This window comes from Passer montanus, unplaced genomic scaffold (assembly GCF_014805655.1).
Source record: "Passer montanus isolate IOZ18808 unplaced genomic scaffold, ASM1480565v1 scaffold2, whole genome shotgun sequence".
Lineage (NCBI taxonomy): Eukaryota > Metazoa > Chordata > Aves > Passeriformes > Passeridae > Passer > Passer montanus.
In genome coordinates, this window is record NW_024366591.1 from 8,048,161 (window position 1) to 8,075,532 (window position 27,372).

At 37.4% G+C, this 27,372-nt stretch overlaps 1 protein-coding gene across 4 annotated transcripts in view; it reads left to right on the forward strand.

The window, feature by feature from the left end:
* The window catches only part of DISC1 (DISC1 scaffold protein), a 187,191-nt gene that overhangs the window by 55,836 nt on the left and 103,983 nt on the right, over positions 1 to 27,372 (forward strand). For all 4 annotated transcript variants that reach the window (XM_039707572.1, XM_039707571.1, XM_039707570.1 and 1 more), the window contains 4 exons: positions 402 to 531; positions 4,765 to 5,000; positions 18,628 to 18,682; positions 23,239 to 23,341. In XM_039707572.1, coding sequence (XP_039563506.1) covers positions 402 to 531; positions 4,765 to 5,000; positions 18,628 to 18,682; positions 23,239 to 23,341 — 524 coding nt within the window. The remainder of the gene's footprint in view (positions 1 to 401; positions 532 to 4,764; positions 5,001 to 18,627; positions 18,683 to 23,238; positions 23,342 to 27,372) is intronic.

Here is a 27,372-nt window from a genome sequence, read left to right on the forward strand (position 1 = left end):
GGCTTTGGCAAGTTTCTAAACTTCTGTCTAAGAGATTTTTCTCTGTATTGATAGAAACTACATGCCTTAGTTTTGTCTCTTTCGAGGCAGTGATGGATAAATTTCTCAAATATGATAAAGCTGGGGGAAGCCTGAAGCTATACAAGCTTACAATTTTCTTTCTTCATCATGTTGTAAAAACAGTGCAAATGTTTGAGATAATAAAGGAAGATATGCCAAGGGAAAAAAAATCTCTTGTTCTATAACTGTATCTGTTTGAAATGTAATCATTCTGGTGGTGGAGTGTTATGACTTTAAAGGTAACATATAGCAGTCTGATCTGCTTAATCCTTGAGACACTGAAACTCATGAAAACTACTAATTTTTAGCTTTTGTCTTTCTTTTTTTTTTTTTTTCCAAAGGGTTAGACATGAAGAAAATGGTCTTTGTCATGAAAAAGAGCTCAGACTTTTGAGATCAACTTCCCAGGAGAGGACACAGGTTTCGGCCACAAAACGAAACCAGCTTTTTCAAGAAAAGAAGCGATTACAGGTAACAGGACTGCAAAGTTGTGCATAGGAACCAGTGCTGCGGGGGGAAAACCTTGTAAGCTGTCACACAGAATTAAATAAATTTATTGTAATAGCGACTTTCTTCTGTGTAGTAATTAGAGCCTTGGCTGGAGTCCAGTCGATAATCTAAGTGATGACTGGAGATGGCAGCCACAGGAGTTGTGTTAATCTCATTACAGAAACGCAGAGCTGGAAGATTTGGTGGCTTGTGTGCATGCTTAAACTTTCCTCATTATCTTTTTAAGCATGCTCTTTGTTATAATTTGATGTTTTAATATTACACTGATCTTCCGAAGTTTTTATTTGAAGACAAAAAGTTTTCATCCGTTTCTGGTTAGAATTTACTATAAATACATGATTTACCAGCTTTTATTCCTGAAAGATGATTGATGCTTTTCATAAGGATGAAGGAATCATCACGGAGCAGTTAGCATTTGCTAACAATAGCTTTACAATGACATGTGATGTCACAGCATGATAGTTTGGCAAAGGGAATGTTTCAAGATGGCTTTAGTCCAATTTTAAGTCTGCAAGCCTTTTAATCAAAATGTAGCTTTTTCTTTCCACCATCCTTCACGAATATCAATGTACTGTCTAGTTATGTGTCTTTTAAACCTTGGTGATCACATTCAGCGATGTGACACCTTAGAGAGCTACTAGACCTAGTTTTCCTTTTTTTCTGTGGTCTTGTCTTGAAATATTTTTTTGTGATATTTTCATTCATTTGGTGGATCCAATAGTACAGTGATTTCTGTTTGTGTACACATATACATTTATATATATAAAAAACCTGCAAAGAAATAGAGAAGAACATGTGGTCATTGCAAAATTGTACTTAGGTGAAGAAATGTCTTCTTTTTTTATTGTATTCATTACCTTTATATTTTTTAGGCTCATTTCATCAACAAGTAAGAGGAGACATAGTGCAGTTCAGCATTATCAGTATGCAGAAAATTTTTTTAATCTAGGCATCCAAGGGCCACCTCAAGATATTGAACTGAAAACTGCTACACTTAAAGACTCCACAACAGCTAATTTTTACACTTGCTCAAGCTGAATCTTTATTCTTCTGTAGTTGTACTAGGGAAAAATTAACCACACCATTATACAGACATGCTATTTATTAGCATTTTATCAAAATTACTCAGAATTCAAGGTTCTGGGCAAGGCTGATCTGTGGTGATTGCTCCTGCCCAAAATCTTGCATGATCAGAAGTAATTATTTTTTTTTTAAATTTTCATCAGCCCCACTTTACCTTTTCTTCTGCTCTTTTCTGTTGGTTCTGCATTTGTCTTCAGGGATTTGAAAACCTGTGGCAGTATCTATAATTTATGTATTAATATTTCTATTGTAATCTCTAGTTCATGGAGACAATCAGTCCATAAGAGAGGCTGGAGAGGTACGGTCAGTACTTATTAGCTATTCTGTTGAAAATCCCAGTTTAAACTTAAATCTGCAAACTAGAACTCCAGCTTATTTTAGTGAGATGAATATCATCTGCTGCTCCATGTTGAGACTTTAGGCCCTTTTCATCTGTCTCTGGAGGCTGAACAAGAGCACGCTAAAGGCTTCTTTGCATTTCTGGAAAAGAATGTGGGAATATTCCAGTTAACTGATAAAAATTTCCATGCTCCCAAGAATGCCTGTGAACTATTCCTGAGCAGAGCAGCTTTCTTTCTGTGAATGCAGATTGTGTGCTTCTAGTATCTATGTATGTTGTACATTTCAGTACTAAAAGTGTGATTGTAAAACCAGATTCCGTTCATCTTGCTTTCTGTTCCCATGTAGGTTGCTTATTGCAGTGATTGCAATTACTATGTTTTCACAGAGTATGGAGGTCCCTGTATTAAGTAGGGCCTATTAAGATTTTGGCAGTATTCCCAAGCTAGTAAAACAGAGACAGAATTGTCCTTTGTGCACCCTAAAAGCCTAATTTGAGACTGAAAGAAACAAAACTGATGTTTTTGGTCTGCTGACCTTTCTGTCCTTGACAAATGCCTGTGGGTTGAAACATGGGCTACACCAATCTCTTCTTGCTATGTCTAAAACCAAAGAAGGAGGAAAATAATTGAGGAACCTAGTGTGCAGGAGTACTATAAGTTGAAATTTTGGAGCTAGTCAACCTTTGAATATACAAGGAGCATTTCATGTTTTAAGTGATACTTGAGAAAGCTGGTTACAGTGCAGCAAACCTGAAAGTATGTTAACAAAATTTGTGAACTAAACTTCATGTAAATTGCATTGAAAACATTAAAATAATGTTAAAGTTATCAAGTGAAACTCTAAAAAGCAAAGAAATGCCAAAGTCTGTTATCTGTGTGTAGTACATATGTTTTATAAGAGTCTGTAATATTGAAGTATGCCTTTTTCCCCTCCTAGATCCCTGCCTCATACATAACTGAAGTGTCTGTTCAGATATTCAGAATACTATTTTATCTTCATTACTCAGCGTTTGACCCCAGAACCTTTTTAGTGTGTTCCAGTCAAACCTTCTTTTGAATAGAAGTTTATTAATTTGTGAGTGGGCTCCTTTGATAGTATTAATCAACATGGCATCTTAGTGATTCAAACCCACTTAATTTTATCTCTGCAACACCATTTTGGGTGTTACTGCCATTTGCTCAGATGCAGAATGGAGAAGTAAATTGCCATAAAAAGCCATATGGTTGTTTCTAATGTCAGTTTTGTAATGCCTAGTTTTTTACTTTAAAAATGTTTAAAAACATTTGTTTTTTTAATTTTTATTTTTAGTTGGACTGAATGTGATCAGAATTTGAAATTGACCTTTGATTTCTGTTGAGAGCCTATAGATAGCATGTCAGAGATCTCTTGCAGGTTGTATAGAAAATTGTGAACATACAATCTGTGGCTATGTGTGGACATAATATTTTAAATGGCTTGCAAAGTTTCACAGAGACAGTTAGAAGCATAGGAATAGAATCATATTCTCCAGTATGGTGTTCAGCTAGTTTGATAACAACTTTAACTCAGCAATCCAGTTTCCTTCAACAAGTGCTGCTTCCTTGGATGCAAGCTATCTGTTGGGTTTTCAAGGAAAAACCTGTGCAAGGATGATATACAAGTTAATGAAGATTTTTTTTTTAAACTTTCGGCCTCTCACTTCAGGAAGGATATAGAAGTGCTTGAGCACATCCAGAAAAGGGCAGTGAAGCCGGTGAAGGGTTTGGAGCACAAGTCTGAGGAGGAGGAGCTGAGGGAGCTGGGAGTATTTAGCCTGGAGAAAAGGAGTGGGGACCTTATCACTCTCTACCTGAAAGGAGGTTGTAGCCAGGTTGGTCTCTTCTCCCAAGTAACAAGTGACAGGAAATGAGGAAATGGCCTCAAGCTGTACCAGGGGAGAATAAGATTGGACATGAGGAAGAATTTCTTCACTGAAAGGATGGTCAGGCTTTGGAGTAGGCCGCCGAGGGAGGTGGTAGATTTGCCATCCCTGGAAATGGTCAAGAAACAGCTTGATGTAGCACTTAGTGCTCTGGTTTAGTTGACAAAGTGCTGTTCCATCAAAGGTTGGACACGATGATCTTGGAGGTCTTTTTCAGCATTAATGATTCTACAATTCTATGAGTCTAAAAATTGTATTTTGCTCTTGCAGGAAGCATCAATATCATAATGCACATAATTTTCACTTCTAGAAAAATTAATGCAACTGATGTTCTGTGCATTTTAAGTCAAGGGAAGGATTTTGTGCTTTTAGTTAAAATGAAATGTTAATTATCAGAAGGACTGATTAGATAGTAAGTGATTCTCTGCTTGCATCCTGTGCTTCATGTTGAATTGGAACCATCAGACAAACCATTGTAGGGATATTCTTCAGGATAGATGTTTGATCAGTTTAGCTGCCAGTCTGTAGAGCAAGAGTCTGTTGCCCTGGGTGATCTGTCATTGGTTTTTTTGGTGCAAGTTTTTAGCTGGTGAGCGTGTGAAATACCTATGTATTTTAAAGGTGAAAGAGGCCTGACAGTAGGTGTTGGAAGAGGAACATGAAGTGTGGTGTTGAAGTGGAGGTGGTGAGTTTCTGAGTACAACTGACATAAGAATTTTTGTGTTCAGCAGGAGGATGTCTCATTTAATGTTTGCTAAATTGGACAAATTTACTTCATGCTACTTCTGACACTTGTACTGTTTTTTCTTAGGGGCAAATGGCTTTCTTTCATAAGATTCATTGTAAACTTTGGTTTCTGTTCTATACAGAAAGAAATTGAAGAACTTCGAACAAGACTGGCCATATTAGAAGGAAAAGATCAACAGCTGAGAAGAGAAATTGAAGAGCAAGATAGGCTTATTCAGTCACAGGACTGTGAACTGGCTGCTTTACTTGGGTGCATTTCTTTGAGAGAGTTGCAGGAAATAAGCAAGGCTGTGGACGACACTTTAGCATCCTCCTATCGTATTCCATTCAGTTTAGATCTTCCAGGAGCAATAAAGAGGTATTTAAATTCCAATTTAGATGTAAAATCTTGTATCTTCCTGTATGTTCTGCTGAGTTGGGTGTCAGTTGTTTTCTTCATCATTGTGCCAGCTAATTATCTGGATTTAAACACTTTAAAACTTTCTGAGAAGAGATGTTGGAGTTTTAATATTGATGTACTTCCTCGGAGGAGTTTGTAGTTGTTTGAATGTCTTGCACTTAATGTTCTCTTATGGTGAAGACTCACCTACAGAAAGCATGTGTGTCCATCAACTGTTAATTCCTATCATCAGCTTACACTATTTCTTGTTAGCTGGTGGAATTCTTTCCCCACTTGGGTAATGCAGTAATTCAAACATATTTCTCACAGCCTGAAAGTGTGTACTAGGCACCATTCAAGTAAATATTAGAGATGCTTCTTGCTTCCATGAATTTGTAATTACAATAAAGTCCGATGTGATGAGGAGTGCTGGATTGAGGCAGTGGGGAAGAGGATGCAGCATGAATAATTTTGGGACTCTCACAGTTAAATGAGCAGTAGATGCATGCTTTAAATGGAAAAGTAGCTACTCTTGGCAGTATTTTGGAAATAACCTCATCTTAAGTTAAAAAAGCAATTGAAGTACTGGACATTGGTGATGGGACTTTGAAAGTGGTACTGCTGCTGTGTCACCAAGAGAAAATAAAATTCCTGTTTATCCTAATGTACTTTTCTTCCAGATAAGCAATAACTATGTTGCTTGCATTTTTTTATCTCCCATCATATTTATTGGATTTAGTTTGGTTGTATTAACATTCATGAGAAATTGCTGCTCATGTGTCCTAATTTATACAGATTTTTTTTTTAAGTCAGCAGAACATTTTATAGATGATGTATTCTTCTCTTTTGACATGTGTTTATAAGTTCAAATTAGGTTATGAGAAATAGTTTCTTGCATTAAGTTTAGCTTGTTTTAATAATATCTTATGCCTGTGTTTCTGAGATTGAGGAATAAAAGATCTTAAGCAGTCTGTCTAAGAAACTGATTTGAGTTTTCTTAGTTTTGGATTTGCTTATGAAAGAATATTCAGATTATTTTTTTTCTTATTGCTGCTGTTGCACTTACCTTGCTGGAAAGTTATTTAAAAGTGAGTTAAATAGTATGGATTCAGGAGGAATTTTCTCAGACTTGTTTGCTTACTAGCACCATGAATAACACAGTCGCTTGAGAGAAAACAGGCATTCTTTATTCAAAATAAGTTCATAAGTGGAATGAAAATTTTAAAATAATTTTTCCTTTCTGTTAATTTTTAAAAGATGCAATGAATGAAACTTTTGTTGTTGTTATTGTTTACTTTGTTGTCACCAGTGGTCAGGTGCTTCTGCTCTCATTCCCGTAGCTGGAATTCTGCTGTTGGACTCTGGTGTGTTGACCTTGGCTGCACACCAGGTGCTCACCAAGCCACTCTATCTCTTCTTTTTCTCAGCTGGCCTGGGTAGAGAAAATAAGATGGAAAACAATCCGTGGGTTGAGATAAGGCAGTTTACTAAAGCAAAAGCAAAATGTTGCATGAACGCAAACAGAGGTTTTATTCTCTCCTTTCCATCATCAGGTGATGTCCAGATGAACACTATAAATAATGAATGCCCCTGCTTCCTCTTCCTTTTGTTAGCTTTTACATCAGCAGACATCCCAAACATCCTGTAGTATGGAATATCCCTTTGGTCAGTGGGAGTCAGATGTCCTGGGTACGTCCTTTCCCAGGATTTTGCCTACCCCCAGCCTACTGCAGGTGTGAGAGAGCACAGTGTTGGAGAGAGGGTGCTGATGCTGTACCAGTGCACACTGGTGTGTTACCAACACCTTTCCAGCCACCAATCCAAAGCACAGCACTGTGGGGAAAGTTAACTCCATCTCAGCTAAACCAAATACAGGACATGTAAATGCAGTTATTTAACAGTGAGGGTTTATTCAGATTAACAGTGAGCTTAACTGATGTGTGGCTTGTTTTTTGAGCTGTGCAGTTTATCATACCTCAGGTACAGAGATTTTATGTCTGAATCTTTTGTAAAATGAAAACACATCACGCACATGGTAAGACATTTGGTGTGGGTATAATTCCTGTGTGCCTATGGGCATCCCCCAGATTGTCATACAGTTAAACAATAGTTTAGGAGATGACCTTGCTTAAACTTCTGCTCAAAGTGAGGCTACAATTTCCAAGTGAGATCAGGTCGCTCAGGGCTGTATCTCTCTGAGTTTTGTATATCTCCAAAGATGGAGATTTTGCAGCCTTGCTGGGCATCCTGCTTTTCACCATGCTTTCTGTAAACTCTTTTTCCTTTATCTTGCCAGAATTTCCATGGTTGCAACTTGCATTGGCTTGTTTTAGATCAGTACTTCTTGTGGAAGAAGTATTGTTTATTGGGTAACAGGTTTAAATACTTGGTTGATGTTAGTTTAACATATTAGTTTTAAATTCCATAGTCTTGGCATAGTTAATCTGAAAGAGTTTTTTCTGGAAATGTGCATTTGATTTTCTGAGTAGTTGCAGAGGAGAAAAAAAGTTTTCAAATTTAGAGCTATCTGTGTGAGAAATAAAGCTGTTACTCATGCACATGTGCTAGAGATCAGTGATTATGTAGAAAGGTCAATATCAATGGACAGTAAATTACAAACTCCTCACTGTTGGGCTGCAAGATACTCTGTCTTTATTCTAGCAACATTGTGCTTGTCAGTAAAGTACTGCTATAATGTGCTTTTGCATAATTATTTGTTGACTACATGAATTGCATTCAGCACTGGAGTAACACAGGCAGGGCTAGTGTGAAGCATCTCTTAAGACAATCTGTTCTGTAATGCATTGTATTTGATGGCTTGCAGTTCACTAAAAGATAAAAAAATATTCAATATATTGAAGCAAACTTCCAGGAACATGAGAGGAATATTAAACAAATAATACATGCCAAGTACTTGCCCTTCTATGTGAAGGAGGAAAAGAGCATGTCAAATACAACACTGGGATGAGCATTGGTACTAAGCTTATTTTTCTTGTTGAGTGTTGTAATTTTTTCAGGAGTGTTTGTTGTTATGCCTTGTTTGTCTTTGGTATGTGCTGAACTTTTTAAATACCAAGAGCCTTTGTCAAAACCTAAAGCATTGCAGAATTTAGAAATGTTAGGCACATTACCTTGGGACCTTACTTGAGGGCTGTTGGAAGACATGGTTAAAACCTGCTGGTTAATGGGCAAAAAAAATGTTTTGACAGGGAATTCTCACTGAGGCTGAGACTGCAGAATGTGTTTGTTTTGCTCATCCAGACAGGCTTGATTGCTCTTGGTAACCTAAAGGGTATAACAATTATTTTAAAATGGGGAAATTGCAGGCCACAAGCTCAGTTCACTGGTATGATGTTGCATGGAGATGCATTTAAAAGGTGGGAGCAGCTGGTGTTGTGTGCACTCTGACACCTGGCAGTGTTTTAACTGAAGACAACACACTGAAATCAGAGGAAAACGAGTCTCGGTGTTTCAGCATGAAGTACTTTCTTCTGGAGATAGCAAAAGGTATCTAAATATATAATTTTCATGTTCGCTACTGGACACCATTTCAGAAATATGTGTTTTTAACTAGCATAACTTGCGTTTTCTCATTATAAAATTAGACCATATTAATGATTTGATAGTCACTTCAATATCAGCTAATTCCTTTATTTGTTTCTTTCCATTTCATAACATAAACTAGGGAAACTACTTTAGTTCACTTTTCATTTTATTTTGCAATTTCTTTGTTTTATTCATATCTACAGACGCATGTGTTCTTACAGCATGCCATTCTTAAAATAAATTGCACAGTTCCATCTGGACTATTGTCTGGGCACTGATTGCTGGTTGAAAGAAATTCAATTATACACCTTTCAAAATATTTGAATGCTCCACCTCTTCTTCACACGGAACAGTTTTTGATGAGTAGATGTTTTTCCTATGGTGGTTTTGTGGGACCATCTGAAGATAAGGAAATTCTCTGTTATGTGTATCAGTTATTAGAGGTGGCCAGTGGTGCAAGGAACTGAATGTGAACATTTATGCAGCCAGTTCACTCTGCTTTTGTGACGCCTGGAGTTCATTTGAGAAAGATCAATTTGAAATTAAATACAAGTACTCAAAGGGGTGTAAATCCTATTGTTGGGGTATATGCAAAGTATTCAGCAACTTCAGTTGAGGACAAAGCCTGATAAAGGCAAAAGAGCTGGGTTTTTTTAAGAGAACTTTGTTTACTTCAGTAAAGTTGGAAAAAACGACTTTGACATAGTTTCACATACTAACTTAAGAAAGTAGGATTTAGAATGGGCTGTTGTGTTTTGTCATTGGGAGAGACTGCTTGCTGCTGTTCAGGGCCCCACTGGAAAGCGTTCTTTTTGTGGGTAACTAGGTAGAGAGGGCTCACAATCTGGCTGTACTCAGGAATGTGCTTTCTGCAAAACCTATGGTGCTTAGGAAACCTTGTGTTTCTTTTTTGCTGGTTGGTGGAGACATCATGGTGATCTTATTGATGACCTCAGTGGGAATCTGTCACTGTCTGTCTTGCCACTTTACTCCAAGCAACTGGATCTCTTGGGCAGGTCCTTTGATTTTGCTCTTCTTGATGGTGGAGCTGGCTTCCAGCAGAATCTGGATGATCCTCTCCCCTTTCTCAAATACTTCCATTGCTGTGTTCTCACACACAATGATGCCATCGATGCACTGCAGCTGTTCTGGAGCTTCACCCTTTTCCAGTGCAGCCTCAATCAGTCCATGGCAGATGGTAGGACTGTGCTTCCACCCCTGGGGCAGTAGTTTCCAGGTGTACTGCATGTCCCTCCAGGTGAAAGCAAACTGAGGCCTGCCTTCTGCTGCCAGAGGAATGGAGAAAAATGCACTGGCAATGTCAATAGTGGCGTACCACTTTGCTGCCTTGGACTCAAGCTCGTGCTGGAGTTCCAGTATGTCTGGCACAGCAGCGCTCAGCAGTGGAGTCACTTCATTCAAGCCATGATAGTCCACAGTCAGTCTCCATTCTCTTTCAGACTTGCACACAGGCCAGATGGGACTGTTGATGGGTGAGTGGGTTTTGCTGACCACCCCTTGGCTCTCCAGCTCATAGATCATTTTGTGGATGGGGATCACGGCATCCCAATTCATCCAATGCTGACGGTGGTGCACCGTTGAGGTGGCAATCAGCACTCGTTGCTCTTCCAACCTCAGGAGTCCTACTGCAGATGGGTTTTCTGATAGTCCAGGCAAGGTGTTCAATTGCTTAATGTCCTCTGCCTCGAAAGGCACTATCCCAAATGCCCACCTGAGTCCCTTTGGGTCTTTGTAATAGCCGTTCTGGAGGAACTCACAATTTCTTATCAAATGTCATAATCCAGCTTGAGCCTTAATAATAAGATTGTCTCATTTTCAGCTAGTCCCATACTAGGTTTGTCTTTGACAAGGCCATCATCTCAGCTTTCTCAAAGTATTTGGCTACAGTCTTTTGTGAGAGTCTAAGACAACTCATAGGTGAAAGAAGAGCTCTGTCTCATCTTTTGTGAGCTGACTGATTAGGAGGTTCATCTTTCTTGTAGATAGAATTAGAAGGTTCATCTTTCTTGTTTTCCTCTCAATTTTATCTGCCTAGGATTAATTTCATTCCTTTGTTCTTTGCCTAGGATAGAAGGGTAGAGTTCATGGGTAAGTGGCTTTCTTTCCTTGTTTGTGGCAGCATAGCTAGGAGGAACTATGTAATGAAAGCCTGGCATGCCATAAATTGTCTGTGCTTGGGCAAATGAAATGAATTTGCTTTCTGTGAAGGGGCAAACGTGGCTCAGAAGTTCATAATGACTCTGATCCCACTGGAGGAGGAAAGGGGACCCCCACTGCAGGGAGAAAAAAGGGCTTCTACAAAGTCTACTCTCACACCAGAGGCACTGGCCTTCCTTGGGAAGAACAGGGGGGATTAAAAACAGAGCAGGGAAAGGAAAGAGCCAGTCCTTCAACATGGAGCACAGAGCCATTGCTGTCAACCTGAATTGTTTTGGTGCAATCTTAAAGGCAGTTTTTTCTCCTTCCAAGCAGTGTTATAGAAGGAAAAGTTGCAGCAGAAGGATAAGTAGTACTTGCTTGGGTGCTCACATGTATGGTGTAATGAGTAATCTGGTTTTCCCTGCTGAGCATCTGGTTTCTCCTGCTTGCTTGAACAGCATCCAGTGGGATGTAGCACTATACAGCCCAGCCACATATGTGCTGATTCCTCTGGGTATGTGCACAATGAGATTTACTTCTCTTCAGGGAAAAATGACCAGCTGTCTCAATCAATGTGTGATACTAAATTAGTTTGTATATAATGAAGAGAAACAGCTAGCACCAATACCCAGGGACAGACTCTTTCAGTTAGTGAAGTAAAATGGATGTTATTCTTAGGAGAATAATTGCAGCTGCTGTGGGCAAACTCTAGTTTTTGTGCACTCCAGACAGATGTAGAAGAAGAATGGGGATCTATTGATATGTCAGAAAATCTGGGGAAAGTATTAGTTAGGATGTGATGAACTGCTCCTGCAGATAGCTGTTTGATTGTCCCTTTGTTCTCATTCTGATGCTCCTGTTCCTGATAGCAGCTGAAGCAACAACTGCTTCAACTGCCCTGCAGCATCAGCTGGTAGAAGAGTGGTCGGAAACCCATCACCATATGAATGGTTTGGTTGGTTGAAACAGCCAGCTGGTTTGGGCATCTGAATGGTGATTTATAGGACCAGAAGATTTCTCAATACATGGTAATAAAAATCTTGTTGTGATGATTAAAGATGCTAGCAGCATCTTCAGGTGTCTGTGAACTGATTGTTTCTGTTGGAGTGGTTTTATGTAAGAACCCCAGAACCATAATGAGATTCTGCCTCTGTCCTTCCTTGTATTACTGGTATTTAAGAAACCACTTTATTAAGTGTTCTTATAAAAAATTGTGAAGTGCCATCCAATGCCCTGATTTTTCTTCAGGTCTCCTAACTGGGGCTACTCTCTGGCAGCACTCAGCAAATACGAGTTGACTCTTTAGAGTTTTTATGTGTGCAAGAGCTGGGCAGGATGATGAGTTTTTAAAGTACACTTCCTGTAGGTGTAAGGCTTTAAGAGTTGACAAAGGCAAGTACAGTCACTGAGCAACCCATAGTCAGTGAGAAACCCTATTGGTTATACAAACATTGAGAAAGTGTATTTCCAGTTCTGACTCTTGAAAACTTCTGAGTGGGGAAGCACATGTGTTGAAGCAATCCTTGATGTATAGCAACAGTGAAGAAATACTGCTCTGCAAATGATAGCTTGAAGAAGTGCAAATTGCTGGAGAAAAACCAGCTCTCTGATCACTCAGAGGTAGGTGCATAATTTCAGGTTCTCTTTCATATTCCTTCGAGAACTTTGTAGATTGAAATGTGCAGAAGGTGCGATTGTCCTGTGCCTTAAAGTACATCTCTTGATAGTTGTTGTCTCAGATCAGATTAATTTTTGAGGTTGGAAATTTTCCAAGGTGAGACTTTGCATTTTACTTCTAATTCAGGTGACTAGTCATTGCAACTGCCAGAAATTTCATTTTTATTATGAGTTAAACACAACTTTTCTCTCCTTGAATTTAATGTCCAAGTCCTTTCCTCAAGAGCACTTTCAGGTTTAGATAGAGAAACTGGATTTTTACAACATCAACTGAGCAGAAATTTTTGTATTTTTATAATTTTTTAACTAGCTCTGTCATCATATAGAAGTTTTCTGTGGGCTGCATTATTATAGAAAAAAAAAATCAGAGTTTATTTGGAAAACCCTGACTTGGATTTAAAGGGTGGTTTTACTTCCCATTAAAAAGATATGTTGCTATGAAAATACCATTGTTTTAAGTCCCATGGATCATTGCACAAAGATGAAAAGGAATTTATGTTCTTGACTGAAAAATTGCTTTCTTGGTGTGCTAATACTCAGATGTGTAGCCCAGACAGACTTATGAGACAATCACATAGAATGAAAATCTTGTTATTCCATTTCTTGCTTGATTAGATAGAATCAAACTTTGTGGTAGAGCGCTTGAAAAGAGAACAAAAAGTGACGGTTTACCTTTGTGCATTTAATGTATTCCAGCCCTGAATGTCCCTAATTGAGCAGAAGTGTAGGGCCAGCAATGCCCTGTAGGTCTTGTCGTGGTAAAATCTGCCCATGGTATCTGTAAATAATAATCTGACGGTTTTCCTCAAAAAAACTTTGGAAACAAGTATGTTTTCTCATTTTTTTTCTTTAGTTCCAGTTGTACATGTCTAGCTTAAAGATGACTCTTTTTAAATATAGTTTTGTTCAAGGCTCTTTTTTATGAGTTGTTTTCAAAACTTTCTGAGATATGCCCATTAAGAGAACTATAAAAATACAAGGAAGTTATTGATTGATTTGATTTTATACTGTGGATTTATTCCCTAAAGGCACGGTGAAGTCCATATGCTGAAGACTTTTGGTGGATTTTTGCCTTGATGTAGACTGTAGCAGACATTTACACCAAAGGTTCCCCAAGTAGCACTTGTGATTGTTTTTTTTGCAAGGGACTGGACAAAAGCTTTGTTTGAAGGTCAGCTTCTGTTTGTTGCTAAAAGCAAGATTACAAGTGTAGGGCTTGGTTTATATATTTTGATCTTCTAAGAGTGTAGCTTCTTATGACTTCAGAATTGGAGGAAGAATAGAATGTTAGAAGACATAAAGCTGTAAAAGCCATGGTCTTCGCAGGTTGTGAGCATGACAATGATCACAATAACCTTATTGTTTGCAGGCAGTCTCATTACTCTGGGCCAAATTCAAACTGTAAAGGGTTTAAATTTGCTGATTTTTATCTAGAAGGAAATACATATTCATATGAATTGAGGGTTCAGCCCATCATGCTTTCTGCATACTATCTGAGCGTGGGCTTCTAGGCTGTTGTTCTTGAATTAGAAATTCAAATATGGGTAATTTTAAATTGTTCTGACTTGTGCTTAGTTTTAAAGAAATTAAAATGCCTTTTGCTTAAGCACTGTATTGTGGTGTGGAGATTGGGAGTGTAATGACAAGATCTATAATAATTTTTCAGGTGACAGTAATGTAAAGGAGAATACTTGCTGTTAAAGACTTTTTACTTGTCATTCAGTGTTTTCAGGCAGGGATCAGAGATGGCAGCTTAGTTTCTCTATGAAAAATAAGAATTTTTAATGCAGGATTTATTTGTTTTATAGTGGTACTCTGTGTGTGGTATGTTCTGCTGTGTCGATTCAAAACTAAATTCTGACTGCACTTTTTGTTGCCGTATAAAAATTTTATTATTAATACAGGAACTGTTTCTGTTTAAGCAGTGTGCATATTTATATATATTGAATGTGGAGAACAGCATGAATTGCCTTTTGCCCATTTGCATTCTTTGAATTTTTTCTTAGGAAGCAAAATATAAATACATAATAGTTTGGTATGCAAAGGGAAGTATACTAGCATAGTGGAAGGAAGACATTCAGAAACATGCCTTCCTTTTGGAGAAACCCATTCTTCCCAGTATTGTGCTAGTTAGCCTTCCTTTGAACAAAGCCACTTCCACAGTATCTGTAATTCCTGCATGCAAATTTAAACTTCTCAGAAGATTCTTTAAAAGGTATTTGAAACATTATTAAAAGGTATTTTAAACATACCTTTAAAAGGTATTTTAAACAAGGATATAACATTATCTGTTATATCGTGACACTTAATGTCCTCTGTGGTAATGTGGGAAGCTGTGATAGAGTGAGGGATGTGGAAACCACTTGATTCCTATTCTTCCTTCTGTCCAATATTGCACTGAAATGTCTTCCTTTATTTTGCCTGGACACCATTCCCAGTTATGAGCATCGTCATCTCAGCAGGTTCCAAGTGTGTTATTGCAATTAAATATACTTAGTAGCTACTCTTTAATATCAATAAAATGAGGTACTTAAAGGGTACTGCCTGAAGTGTTTGGATCTTAAAATTTTACCCATATTCTGCTGTTATGTGCCAGATCAATTTTATTTCCTGAACATGTGGGAATGCTTTCCCACACCCTCCTGCAGCTTTCCAGCCAGTCTGTACATTGCCAAAGTATTGCTTCATGTGTCATCCAGAAATTGCATAATTCCTCAGCTTCTGCTTTCCTATTCTAGTGTAGCCTGTACGTAGTGATACTCTGGGACACAGAACGTGTACATTCCTGTCCTTCTTTCCTCCTAATGGTTCACAATGTCTATAAGTCCATGGCATGTCATTTAAATGAAAGGCCTGTGTGGCCATCTACATGAATGAAGATATACTACACATGATGTATAGATTGCTGTGGATTCTGCAAGTGTTAAAAACCTTTCCCGTCCTTCATATTTAATCAGTTAAATTTGTGTTAATTGAATTCCTATCTTGCTCTAGTCCTTTCATCAGCTGGAATTTTGCTTTCTCTGTGATAGGGTTAGATTATATTGAATTTGAGAAGTCCTCATAATGGATTGCTAAGATTGTGAGGAGAAGCTGTCAAACTCTTGATTAGCTGTTCTGTCAGAGAAGAATAGCAACGAGTCAAAACTGTGGACGCCTTCCCAGGCAAGAATTTTGTGTTATTCTGAAGAGCTCTTTCTAAAGCCGTTTACCCTTGTAGTAATACCTAAAGCAGCTTTTAAGCAGACAGAATACCCCTCTTAAAATGAAATATGATGCTCCAGGGTGGTTGTAAAAGAAAATGCTGTTTCTGGTTCAAGTCACATGTAATAGATCATGGCGGTTAAAGCTCTTTGTTGGTAGAATGAATCAGTATTGACTGCCTGGTTACTCTTGTGGGTCATTACCTTGTCAGTTAATTGGAAAGCTTGTGAGTGGCTTCTCTGTGACAGTGTTTTGTGGTAGAAGAAAACAACCTGGGAATAAATGTAGTTAAAAGCAGTTTGTAGTTGGTAATCATGGCTGGTTTGTACATGGTTTTGATTGCTCTGTGTGTGTTGTATGATGGGCTAATCTCTGCAAGGGCTAAGGGATTCCTCTGGTATCACTCTGAAGGCTAACAAAGATTTTAAACAGAATATTACTGTGAAATTCGTGCCATAAATAAAACAAAAACTTGTAAGAGTCTGTGTGAATGCTGTATCTGTAACAGAAGGATCTTTAGATTTGAGTCTCTGGTTAATGGTGCTATCATTAGCTGGGGTCAAATTAATTGTTTATTGATGATATCCTTTATTGATATAGGTCAGATTAATATAAAATTCCATTAAAACTATAGTTCCACAAAATTATCTTAAAACTGTAGTTTTGCTGTCATTGAAGTGGCAGCATTTAATTCCTTATTTATTTTTCAGTGACTTGTTAGAGACTCATGAGAAAGAAATCCGGGTGTAGAGAGAATGATTTTTTTTTTCCCACTTAGCACCTGGTCCTGAAAGTCTGCATGGGTTTATACATCCTTGTTAGCAGTGCATATTTGACAATGTTGTCCTAGTTGGCCATGCTGTTTTGGATGGATTGCTTCAAAAGAGGTTAAAAATTGATCTCTCTTCCTGTTAGCTGTGTGAATTATGCAGAGCAGTGAAATGTATGAACCTGGGGGGGGCTTTCTGTGGGGAAAGGAAACAGATGAGAGGAAGAGCACACAGAAAATATTTGTTAGAGTTGCTATCTATATACTGTTGTTCTTCTGGCTAAAACTGCACTTTACATTTTATTATGGTCTGGGTCTTTAGAGTTGAATTTTATGAGACATTTTTGGTACAATTGGGTCAGTCACCCAGTATTCATTCAATTACACACTGCAGCCTTGCTGCTGCCCCTTGACATCTGTACACAAAGCCCATCTTTATTTTACATAACCTAACCAGCTCAGATGCCAGTTGTGGGAGATGCTGAAAGTCACTGGGAGCTCCAAAGCATAAAAAAAAAGAAGTGGCTAAGTAGTTCATTCTGTCTGGCATGCCCAGAGGCAAGCAGGGAGCTGATAATGGCATCATTACACCAGCAATACTTTGTGGTTTGCACATATATTGCTGTAGAAAAAGGAGAAATTTGAGACTCTGTGAGAAATGTCATTAAACACTTTTACATAGGTAGGCAGCTGCATTTCTGTTTGTTTCATTGCACAGGCACTGGGGTGGTAATGAGGTGACAGGCCTGGCTGGGCTGTAGATGGGAAAGATGTGTGCTCCTTGAAGGCAGGGTATTAGGGACAGCAATGCAAATAGGTGCCTCATTAATGTGATTAAATGATACTCTGAATTCTAACTCTGAGGCTGTTTCACTCCTGTGTGCAGTTGGCCAGGATGGCCCAACCAGCCTTTCTGTAGGTGGTCAATAGCTGCTTGCAACTCCAACTTCACGTGCTTTGGGATTCGTGCTCATGGAAATGCTGACTCTTGAACTAGGGCTCAGTAAGTGCTGTGCTTGGAAAATAAGGGCAGGTTCTCAAAAGAAAACTGAAATGCATAGAGGAGAGGAATGCATGGGCAGCAGGAGCTGCGTGCATCTCAAAACAGGGGCTCAGTCATCGTGTGCCTTCTGAATAACCCTGGCTTTTGTTTCTTCCACCTGTAAAATTAATACAACACTGCCTTGGCATGCAGGAGTATCACTGAAATAAATCCAGAGGGGTGTCTGATATGTTTGGATATTTCAATGCCTAACACTGGAGAAAAGCTCAGAAATATATAATTAGTACTTAATTGGGAAAAATAGTAACAGTAGGTCCTGAAAGAGAGTTTTTAAAACACAGACATGAGGAAAAATTGAGATGCTGCTAATGGAGTGTACTGCCTGTCACGTATACAGAACTGAGGTGTTTGACAGAAAAGAAAATAGTGTGTGATAAAGTAATTGAACACTGTATAAAAAGTGTACACCTCCTAAGTCAGAGAGGGGGGGGAGTATTAAATTTGCAAAAATAACCCCTCTCCTAACTCCTGATTTGCTTGGAGTTTTGAACTTCACGTTAAAAATGTAAATGGTGGATTTATTTACAAGCGCCAAAAGCACAGGTTTACTTTACATTTGGTAATAGAAAAGTAGGAAACCTACATGCTTATAGTATGTGGAAGAAAACCTTGAATTTTGTTCATATAAGCATGGGTAATGCCTCAATTTCAGCCCACTCTTGCATCAATTTGGTACAAATATTTGGAAGGTTTTTATGGATCTAAAGAAACTGAGTACTGGTATTTATCATAAAGTTACTGTGAGAACAAGTGACTGTAGTTGAACCTTTTCTGGTAGAGTTGAAAATGGGGTTGTAAGAGGATAGTAAACTGCCAGTTCTTTGTGTCAGAAATGCCTTTGTGTTAGGTTTTTGGATGATAGTTTAGCAAAACACCAATCCTGGACATTGCTGGGAACTTCTAAGTTTGCTTTAGGTATTATGATTACACAAATAATCACAATTGTGTTTCAAAGGGTAAGCAAAATCTGTATACTTGTTAATAAAGAACTGTAAAGGTGATTTTGGTTAGTGATTAGCAGCCCTGAAACTAAGCATAGTTTTTGTCTTGATATTGAGTCTGTTGTGTTTATATGAGTCAGCTTAACGCTTGATTTCCATATGAAAATGTGTCTTGTGTAGCAGGCCATGTTGAGCAGAGGTTAACTTTTTAAGTTTATTTATTTATTTCATTTTAATTCCTTCTAGCCTTCAGGAGAAAGAACAGTTGTTCAGCATGTCCATTAAAGAAACTACTGCCAAAGTAAGTAAATGTTTTTAGTTCTTCAGAATATTTACAGAAGCAGATCGTAGCATGCAGATTGTCTTTGTTTTAGGAAGTTGGTTTCGTGGTGCTCCTTCTAAGAAGATTTTGCACATAAATATTTTTAAACATACACTGAAAAGCCCTCCCCAACTTTTTGTTTGAACAGGCCACAGGGATTATAATACTTCAGGAAGCAGATAGAGTAATCTCTTCTTTCTCAGCTTTTTTGCTATGGTCTTTTTTTGTTTACTCTTGCTCATGTCTCTATTCAGGAACACACTCCTCAGCTTAATGAAATCATGGTCATAGCTGAGTGTTTTGCTCTTAATACAGAATGTCTTACTTTCTTCTCTAACTGGTTTTGTTGATGTGAAGGGAAGAGCATAAATGAAGTACCTCTTTTCCTCACCATTTCATTAATATTCTAGCTAGCAATCTCATTTTCATACCCTTTAAAAATAAAAGAAAAATTATATAGAATATTTAGCATAATTTTTGTTTCTAACTAGAAATGTTAATTCTTTTCCTTTATCTTTTTATTTCATGGACTCCTTTCAAGAAGTAGAACATTAAAGTTTTATTTCCAAATGGCCCAGTTGCTCCATGGATGCTCTTGAAAAAAAAGGTCCATTTATTCTAGCCAATTCACATAGATCCATATGAAACAAGAAGTGAAAAATATTTCTGGGTTTTGATTAACAATGAATTTATACTCTGAAATAAACTTGTTTTTCACATTTTCTCTAATAGCAGTCACCTAAATCAGTAAAAATTTTATCCTTCATCATCTGTTGTTCCTAACCATCTTGACCAACACTTTGTGCACTGTTAAAAAGATAATTTGAAGAATACATCTCATAACCACTCCTTCCTTCTCTTCCACTTTATTTTGATCTCATTTTCTCTATTCCTTGCTTATCTTAGGAAAATTAATACAGACTATAACAATGATTCTCCCCGTATTTTTAAGTTACTATGAATAAAGTGTCAAGGAAATTATTGTAACTGACCTACAGCTCATCTACTAAACTGAATGAGACATTCAGTAGCTCAAAGTGTTGTTTCAAGTGTTGTTTCAAGCTATTTGCAAGCTAAAACATACGGTATGGAATTTGCCTTTTCCCCATAAAATGTCTCGTGAGCTTTTATTTTATCACCATAGTATCTAGAGACTTTATCAATAACAGCTGAAGCACTGGGTAACCACAGAGAAGTCTGTGAGGTAGAATTTCACAGCCTGGGGTTTTTTTCTTTATATTGTCAATAGATAAAATACTATTTTAATTTTATTCCATTCCTATGTGATGACTTTTATTTGTTATAGAAGATAAATAGGAAGCATGGAGTGACACTTCTCCAAATAATTTCCTATTTAGTTTATTCATATAATCTCATCCTATTATTTTCATCTCAAAATAAATAGAGCTGGTCTTTGAAACCTTTTTATTGTATGGGGAAAACATTCTTTTGTCCAAGGTCTATCCTTTTCCCCTGTGCCACTGGCATTTCTATGGCCTTTGCTGCCTCATCTCTCTTGTTCTCAGCCGTGGCTGCAAAAGCAAACTTCTGCCTGCTAATGAAGGCAGTGCTGCCCCTTATTCACCACCTTCCTTCAGAAATTAATATCTGCTTTCACTAATGACAAAATTGTGCTGTGTGTGAGACCAGGTAGACTGTTCCTTCCTTTAGGCAGTGTTAGCAGAATTTGTTTATCTTTTCCAAAGTGCTGTTTTAAAGAAATATGAAGGTTACTTAAAACTTCTTTTCTCTTGAGATGATTGGAGAGTCAATTTCAGTGCTTTACTTGCTGTCCTTGTCCCTGTTTTTGCTGCTTTAGATTAACATCATAAGCTGGAAAGATGGAAGAGGATGACAATGGGCAAATTTGCCTTTGATATTGTGCTCTTTTTCATCTTGATACTGCATATCTTTGCTAACCAGCTTCCTACTAGTTTCAGATAGACTGCTTTTTTGAGTAACATTTCAATCTGAATGCAGATTTGTAAGGTATATTCCTAAACAAGAGCCCTTAAAAAAAAAGTCTGCTTTAAAGAAGCTTCAGAAATCACTGAAGAGGTTTTAAATATAAATACAGTAATACTTGTCTGCAAAAACACTTTGCTGAAACTGAAAGAGTTTTTTAGACTTTGAGCTTGCTGGTCTGTGGGTCACAACAGAGCTGATCACTGAGAGCAGGGAAAGGGCATTGCTGGGTCCACAGGCCCCTGCAGTCAGGCTGGTTAGAGAAGGATGGAGTTCCCTGGAAGCCCAGGACACTGGCTCTGTGAATGTTCACCATCTTTGCATCTTTGTTAGCTAAGAAATAACCTTTCCTTAGTGGCTGAATAAGCTACTGTAATGAATAATGGGATCTGTTATGAAGATACAATAATTATAAAAAATGAAAAGAATTGGAGCTTATGGAGTAGACCTGATGTAACACAGAGGCAGTGCCATTAGTTCAGGGGATATTGCTTTGTCTTTCCCACTTGCTCATTTAGTTTTGTTGAACTATGCCATATGATAGGTCTGAAGATTAATGTTGTTCATTTATCTGCAGAATACATGTGACATAGATACAAGCAGGGGCCCAGCAACCTACTTATCTCATGTTCCAGAAGAATCATCTGCAAGTTGGAGGGCCTGCTTTTCTGCCTCTGCTCCCTGCATTTTGGTCCATTAATAAAGAGTGCCAGCAAGCTTTGTTCTGACAGTGGGGCTTACAAAGTGGACAGTGCTCACTAGAAACTGATTAAACATCTCACCTTATTTTGCATAATTGCCAAACAGCTGTCTAGTGATAATGACTTTTAACTTATTACCAGCATGGGATATATTCATGCAGTTTTCCTGGAGCTGAAAGATTCCCCATCTAATTGCAATTCACTGAGCCATTCAATGCCCCTAAAGAGAGAGTACTGCTTGGAAAGAAGTCATTAAAAACTTTGAGATTTATTTTGGAGATGGGAGACAGAAATGGCCTTTGGGTCTTTTAGGCACATTTATTCACCTCTGACAGGTTTGGGGTTTTAAAAACATTTTAACTGAATTAGCTGGTGAGTCACTTAGAAGGGGGTGCTCAAACAAATTGAAATATCTGGGAATTAAAAAATTATAGTAGGTGCAGAAGCCATATATGTTTTAAATTAATAGGATGACTCTGAAGTCTTTACAAGTAACAGTTACTGCTTGGAGGATTGCTTTGTTGACTCAAAAAAGAGACACATTTACAGATAATCTCAGTAAAGCAAGAGGGTGTTATTAATTTAAAAGGATTTAAAGCTAGTCTTATGTATGAATTACTGTTGACTCAAAAAAAGACACATTTATAGTTAACAGATAATATCAGTAAAGCAAGAGGGTGTTATTAATTTAAAAGGATTTAAAGCTAGTCTTATGTATGAATTATTATAATTTAATTGTACAAACAGATAAACCATTAGAATTATCAAGTTTTGCTCTTTAAAAAGTGAAGTGATGACTGTGCCTCTGTTAATAAGCATGGCACTTGTTTTTGAGGAAGGAAAAATAAAAGTGAAGGAAGGCAGGGCAACTTCTCTCTGGAGATTTCCTTTCATATGACATCATTTCAGAAGTGGCCTGTGCCTCTCTCGACTATTGCTTCAGTTTTGGTTCCAATGAATACAACGTTTTCTTAAGTGTCAGCTACTATTTTAAGCAAGTGTTTGGCATCTGCCTCCAGAACAAGGGATTTGCCTTAGTTCAGTAAAAGGTTTTTGTTTGTTCATTTTACTTTCCTTCCAAAATGATGCAATATGGAGCAAACTCCAACATTTTTGAATATGTGGGACTTCTATAAATTTTGCACGCTGCATAAGCTCCTTCTGAGGTGGCAACGTACACTGAAATGAAAAGTACAGAAACAGCTGAATTTCCTGTATATTTTTTCTCTATTTTTTCTCTCTCCATGTTTTCAATACCAAACCGTATTGATTGTTGAAGGACCTCCAGTTAAAAATATAAAAAAGAGAGCAAGGGAAAGTCAGAAACCTGAACCCTAGTCATCTGCGTGTCCTGATGTTGAAGTACAGTATAAAGCTGACATAGCCTTATTTGTTGCCTGTGTGAAAAATAAGGCTGCTTTGTCTTTTTTTTCAGTTAAAATGCAGAGCACGATATATTTTGTATAAAAATCAGTGCACATGGTATGTTGTGGAATTTTAATCTCCAAATACTGGTTTACTTGTGCTCCACTTCAAGCATGATTATTAATACTGAAATAGTGCAGAATTTGTAAGATGGCCATTCTTCTGTGTGCAGCCTCAGTATGTACTAGTGGAACATGTCCTCTCTCATGCAGGTAGCTAATGCTAATACCATTCCCTGTTTTAATAATAATGTGCAGCACAGCCTGGACATATTGGTTCAATGTTGGGTCTTTCTGTAAAAACATCACTTTTTATTAAGCTTTTTTACCTTGCTGCAGGATGTTATGTCATGTCTGTTAACCAAGAACATTTGAAGCCCCATTTCAACTGCCTTATACTTTTACATGAATGAATTCTATATCATGGCTGTCTGCCTCAATTTAGGTTTGCACGAGTCAGAAACTCTGCAGTACTTTGAGGAGGAAAGTGAATGATATTGAGACTCAACTACCAGCTCTACTTGAAGCCAAAATGCTGGCTGTTTCAGGTAAGTTTTAAGTAATGAGAAGGACTAACAGTGTTAAGGAGTGTATTAGAGCAATCATTGACCTCTTCATAACAAACTTGTTAGGGAAAGTTTTTCATGTGCTTGAGTGGATCCCTTGAAGTCATGACCAGCCTGCAGAACTAAACTATGGCTATGCCATGCCTTGTGTAACGTACTTCAAGTCTTCACAATTTGGAACTACTGGCAAAGCTGATACTGTGGAGTATACCATTAACATGCAAAACACATGGTATTTTCCCACAGGGGATATTGATGTACAATTATCAGTAGCTGTTCCAGGACTCCTCAAGTTACATTCTTGGTGCTCTCTAGCTAAGTTGTAAATGTATAGCTAAGGTATCATAATTACAAATCTGGCTTTAAATGACACTTTACAATGGAATACAATAATTGGCAGCTTCTGCTGTTCAGATCATTAAACAACTAATGTTGGCAGCAAAAGAGCACTTTCATCCTTGGAGCACTCATGCATATTATTTACAACCAGTAAACCACTGAAATGTGTTTACAGAGTGTGATACATAACTGCCTCACATGCCACTAGCTTGGGATGGCTGCACTGTTCACCAAGGAAAACAGGCAAATCACAGCCCTTTCTTTTAAGTTGGAAGAGGTGGGTTTTCTAATTCAGCAAATGTTTCAGTAGGTGTCTCTCTTCTAAACACCTGCCTCAGAGAGGAAGCTGAGTAGAAGGGAATGTGGACTTGAGTGCAAGTGTCCAGTGTTACACCAAGTAAAGAAAGGCTAAAAGGGTTTTTGATACATGTCAAGATGAGATGTAGCTCTCCATATGTGATTTATCTTTTCAATTATGTACAAGAATCTATATTGCACACACAAATGATTTTAAAATGAAACCTTGGGCAGTGTCACATGTATTGTTTGCCAGAAATGGATAATGTCAGGCTTGAGCAAAGACTTAAAGGAAATTAAAGCCCAGATCCTGTATTGTTGCTGAGCATGCTCAATTTCCTTTCTTCTCATAATACCTTTTTAAAATGGAAATCCTCTTTATTTTTCTCTCAGCCTGTAAGAGGTAAACCAGGCAATCGTCCTTCTCTACCCTTACACTGTTTAAATGTAGGTGACTTTCTCACTTTCAGAAGAGAGGTTTTATGGCTTGGGAACAAAACAGCCCATAAACTGGACATGCAGTAGCATCTACAGACTACATGTAGGAAGCAGTTGGCCAGAAAAGCTGTATCTCAGTCTGACACTTGGAGAGAGTGACTGACAGCTTGAGGATCATTTCCAAAACATTCATAACAGCATTTTATACTTGTTAGCTCTTAAAAGAGGTTGGTTGTTTCAGGAATGAATTCCAAAGTCAATTTAATGCTGCTTCTTCTATAAACTATTTTTTACAATTGTTTGACTGCCTTTCTATGCTTTTTAGAACTATCAGTGCAATTTCTTTTTACTGATAAAAGCACTGTTTCTTTTTTTATTCTTGCTTCAGGGAATTTTAATGACTGCAAATGGTACAATCCTAATTTTGCTAAGGCAAAATTCTGTGTGTCATGGTTAAAAATCAAGGATGAGGGATAATTTGGTGACAGTGGATACTGTAATTTCTTTACCTCATTGTAAGATGTAAATGTATACAAGTAAGATACAAATCAATGTGGTGGTACTTGTTTATGTAAAATGCAGAGTTGTACACGGAGGACACAGGAGAGATACAAGAATACAAAGAAAATTATTTCTCTGAAGACTTGAAAGTGAAAAAGAAAAACATTTGAGAACACCCGAAATAGTCTTAGAGCATGAGGTGAATAAAATCATAAAAGCCAAGATACAGAGTGAGTTGCAGCTAGCTAGCACAGAAGCAAATCAGGAAGAAAAGATTTGACAAATGCAGAAGAAAGAGGAAAGAAGAGATAAAAATAGCGGCGGTTATGTTGTCTTTTGTTTTGTTTTGTTTATTTTAACTTTGTAAGGCAAAACCAGTGGATAATGGAGAGGCATAAATTGCTTTAGTTTCTGTATATTCCTGTGGTAGGAGTAAATGAATGACACCCCTTAAGGAAGGCATAGCTAAGAAGCAGGTCTCAACCTTCTAAATACTGGCTAAGATTTAAGCAAGGTACTTTATGTGCATATTCCCCAGTCTCTCAGCCAGCAATGTTAATGAACAGCCTGGGTATACTCAATTGCTAGGAGTTGGAAGAATGTTCAGTTGGGTAATATGCAATTATTTAAGGACAGTCTTGGACCAGCATGAAGTTCAGAAAGAATTATAGTGTGCATATGTATAGTGTGCATATGCAGTAATAATATAGTTTAGTGGTCGTATTTACATGTTTTCATTTAGTCTGGGGACATCAGGCAGGGTTAAATGTCTGTTACTTCTTCTTATGTAGCAGTTAGGTAATTCATCCAGACAGTTTCTTCAGTGGAATTCTAATGGATACTGAGAACAACCGTTTTTCTCTATACAGTTGTCACATCATTTTTGATTAAAGTAGCATTTTTCTTGAGGAAGCAGTAACAGCTAAGTGACTTTGGAACAGTGTCAAAGCAAAAAGGTGACTTTATCCCAAAAGTTTGATTAGATGAGCTAAAGAATAGAGTTATTAAGTGAAAATTAGCTTTCAGAGCTTATATGTGGTGGCTTAATGATGTGATGACTTGGAAAGCATGATATATACCTCAGACTTTAATGGCTATCTTGACAGCTTCAGACAACATTTGTTTGCTACACAGACTGTACTTTCTAATACAAATACATTGATTTAAAGTGTTGATGTATTTGCGCAAAAAATGTAAGAATATAGTTGATATTGTTTTTGGAGGAAAACACCATGATAAATGCAAAGCAAGCAGAAGTTCTATTAGTCTTATCAATGCAACACCATGGAATTTAAGGATATGTGATAAATGGTACTGTAAAGACATAAGAGACAATACTGTGCATATAAATGCTTCTCCCTCCTATTATTTCATCCTGGGAAGAAGTATAAAATTAAATTTGCAAGAGAAAAAAGAAAGTTTGTGAATATTTGGATTATTGAAGGCCATAAAATAAATTAAATTTCAGTGAGCTTTCTTATGGGAAAAAGAAAAGTAGCCTATACTTACATGTTCAAGAGGTATTTCTATCAACAGTTACAATTCAGAACCTTTATATCAACAGCTCACTTACATCTGATTGGCCTGTTGGGACAAATAACTAATGGTTAATGCTCTGGAGATGCTAGTCCAGAATTTTCCTCCAGAGGTAATTAGAAGGATCCTATATTGTTCCACTTATTAAGTCAGTAGCTTTAGGTAATGATAGGTAACAAGTACTCCTGATGTCATGAAATGTTACTGTTGATGTGCACATTTGTAAATTCTCGTCCATGAACTATTATAGTTTAGCATCTAGTAGATATTTCTTTAATTATTAAAAAGCCACTTTAATGTCAGTGCTTAGAAAACCTGCATGTGATTTTTCCAGCAGCTGCTTCTTACAGTGGGTCTTAACATGCTCATAAAATTTTGTAGTCAGTTATAGGAAGAACGTGACAGTACCTGATGCTCTGTTCTTTCAGTATCATGTTACTCTTTAGCACAAAACTTTTCTAGGGAATAAATTTCAGAGTTAATAATTTGAAGCTGGTAAGAAAATTCAAATGAGATGATGTTTAAGCAAATGTGAACATAACTGTAGAAATATTCTTGAAACTTATTTTCATACTTTGAGCTGTTTTATACAAGAGGAAATAATAAGAAATTGTGTGTTTCTGTTGTTTCCTTAGTGAGAAAATAATTTGGGAATAAGAGGGAAGATGCAAACTAAAATGAATTTTTAGCCCTGTTTCATCTCTTTCCTATTTTGCATAAAAGAGGTTTATGGAGGTGCATTTTACAATGTTTTCATGGACTCTTTGAGAACTTTTTCCCTCTTAAGAAGGCATATTGGCATGGGTCTAGATAGCTAGAAAGTGAATTAATGGGAAGGTAAGGAGGCATTAATAAAATAGTGTTTATTATATAATTATCCATGAGATGCATGTCGTTAACTT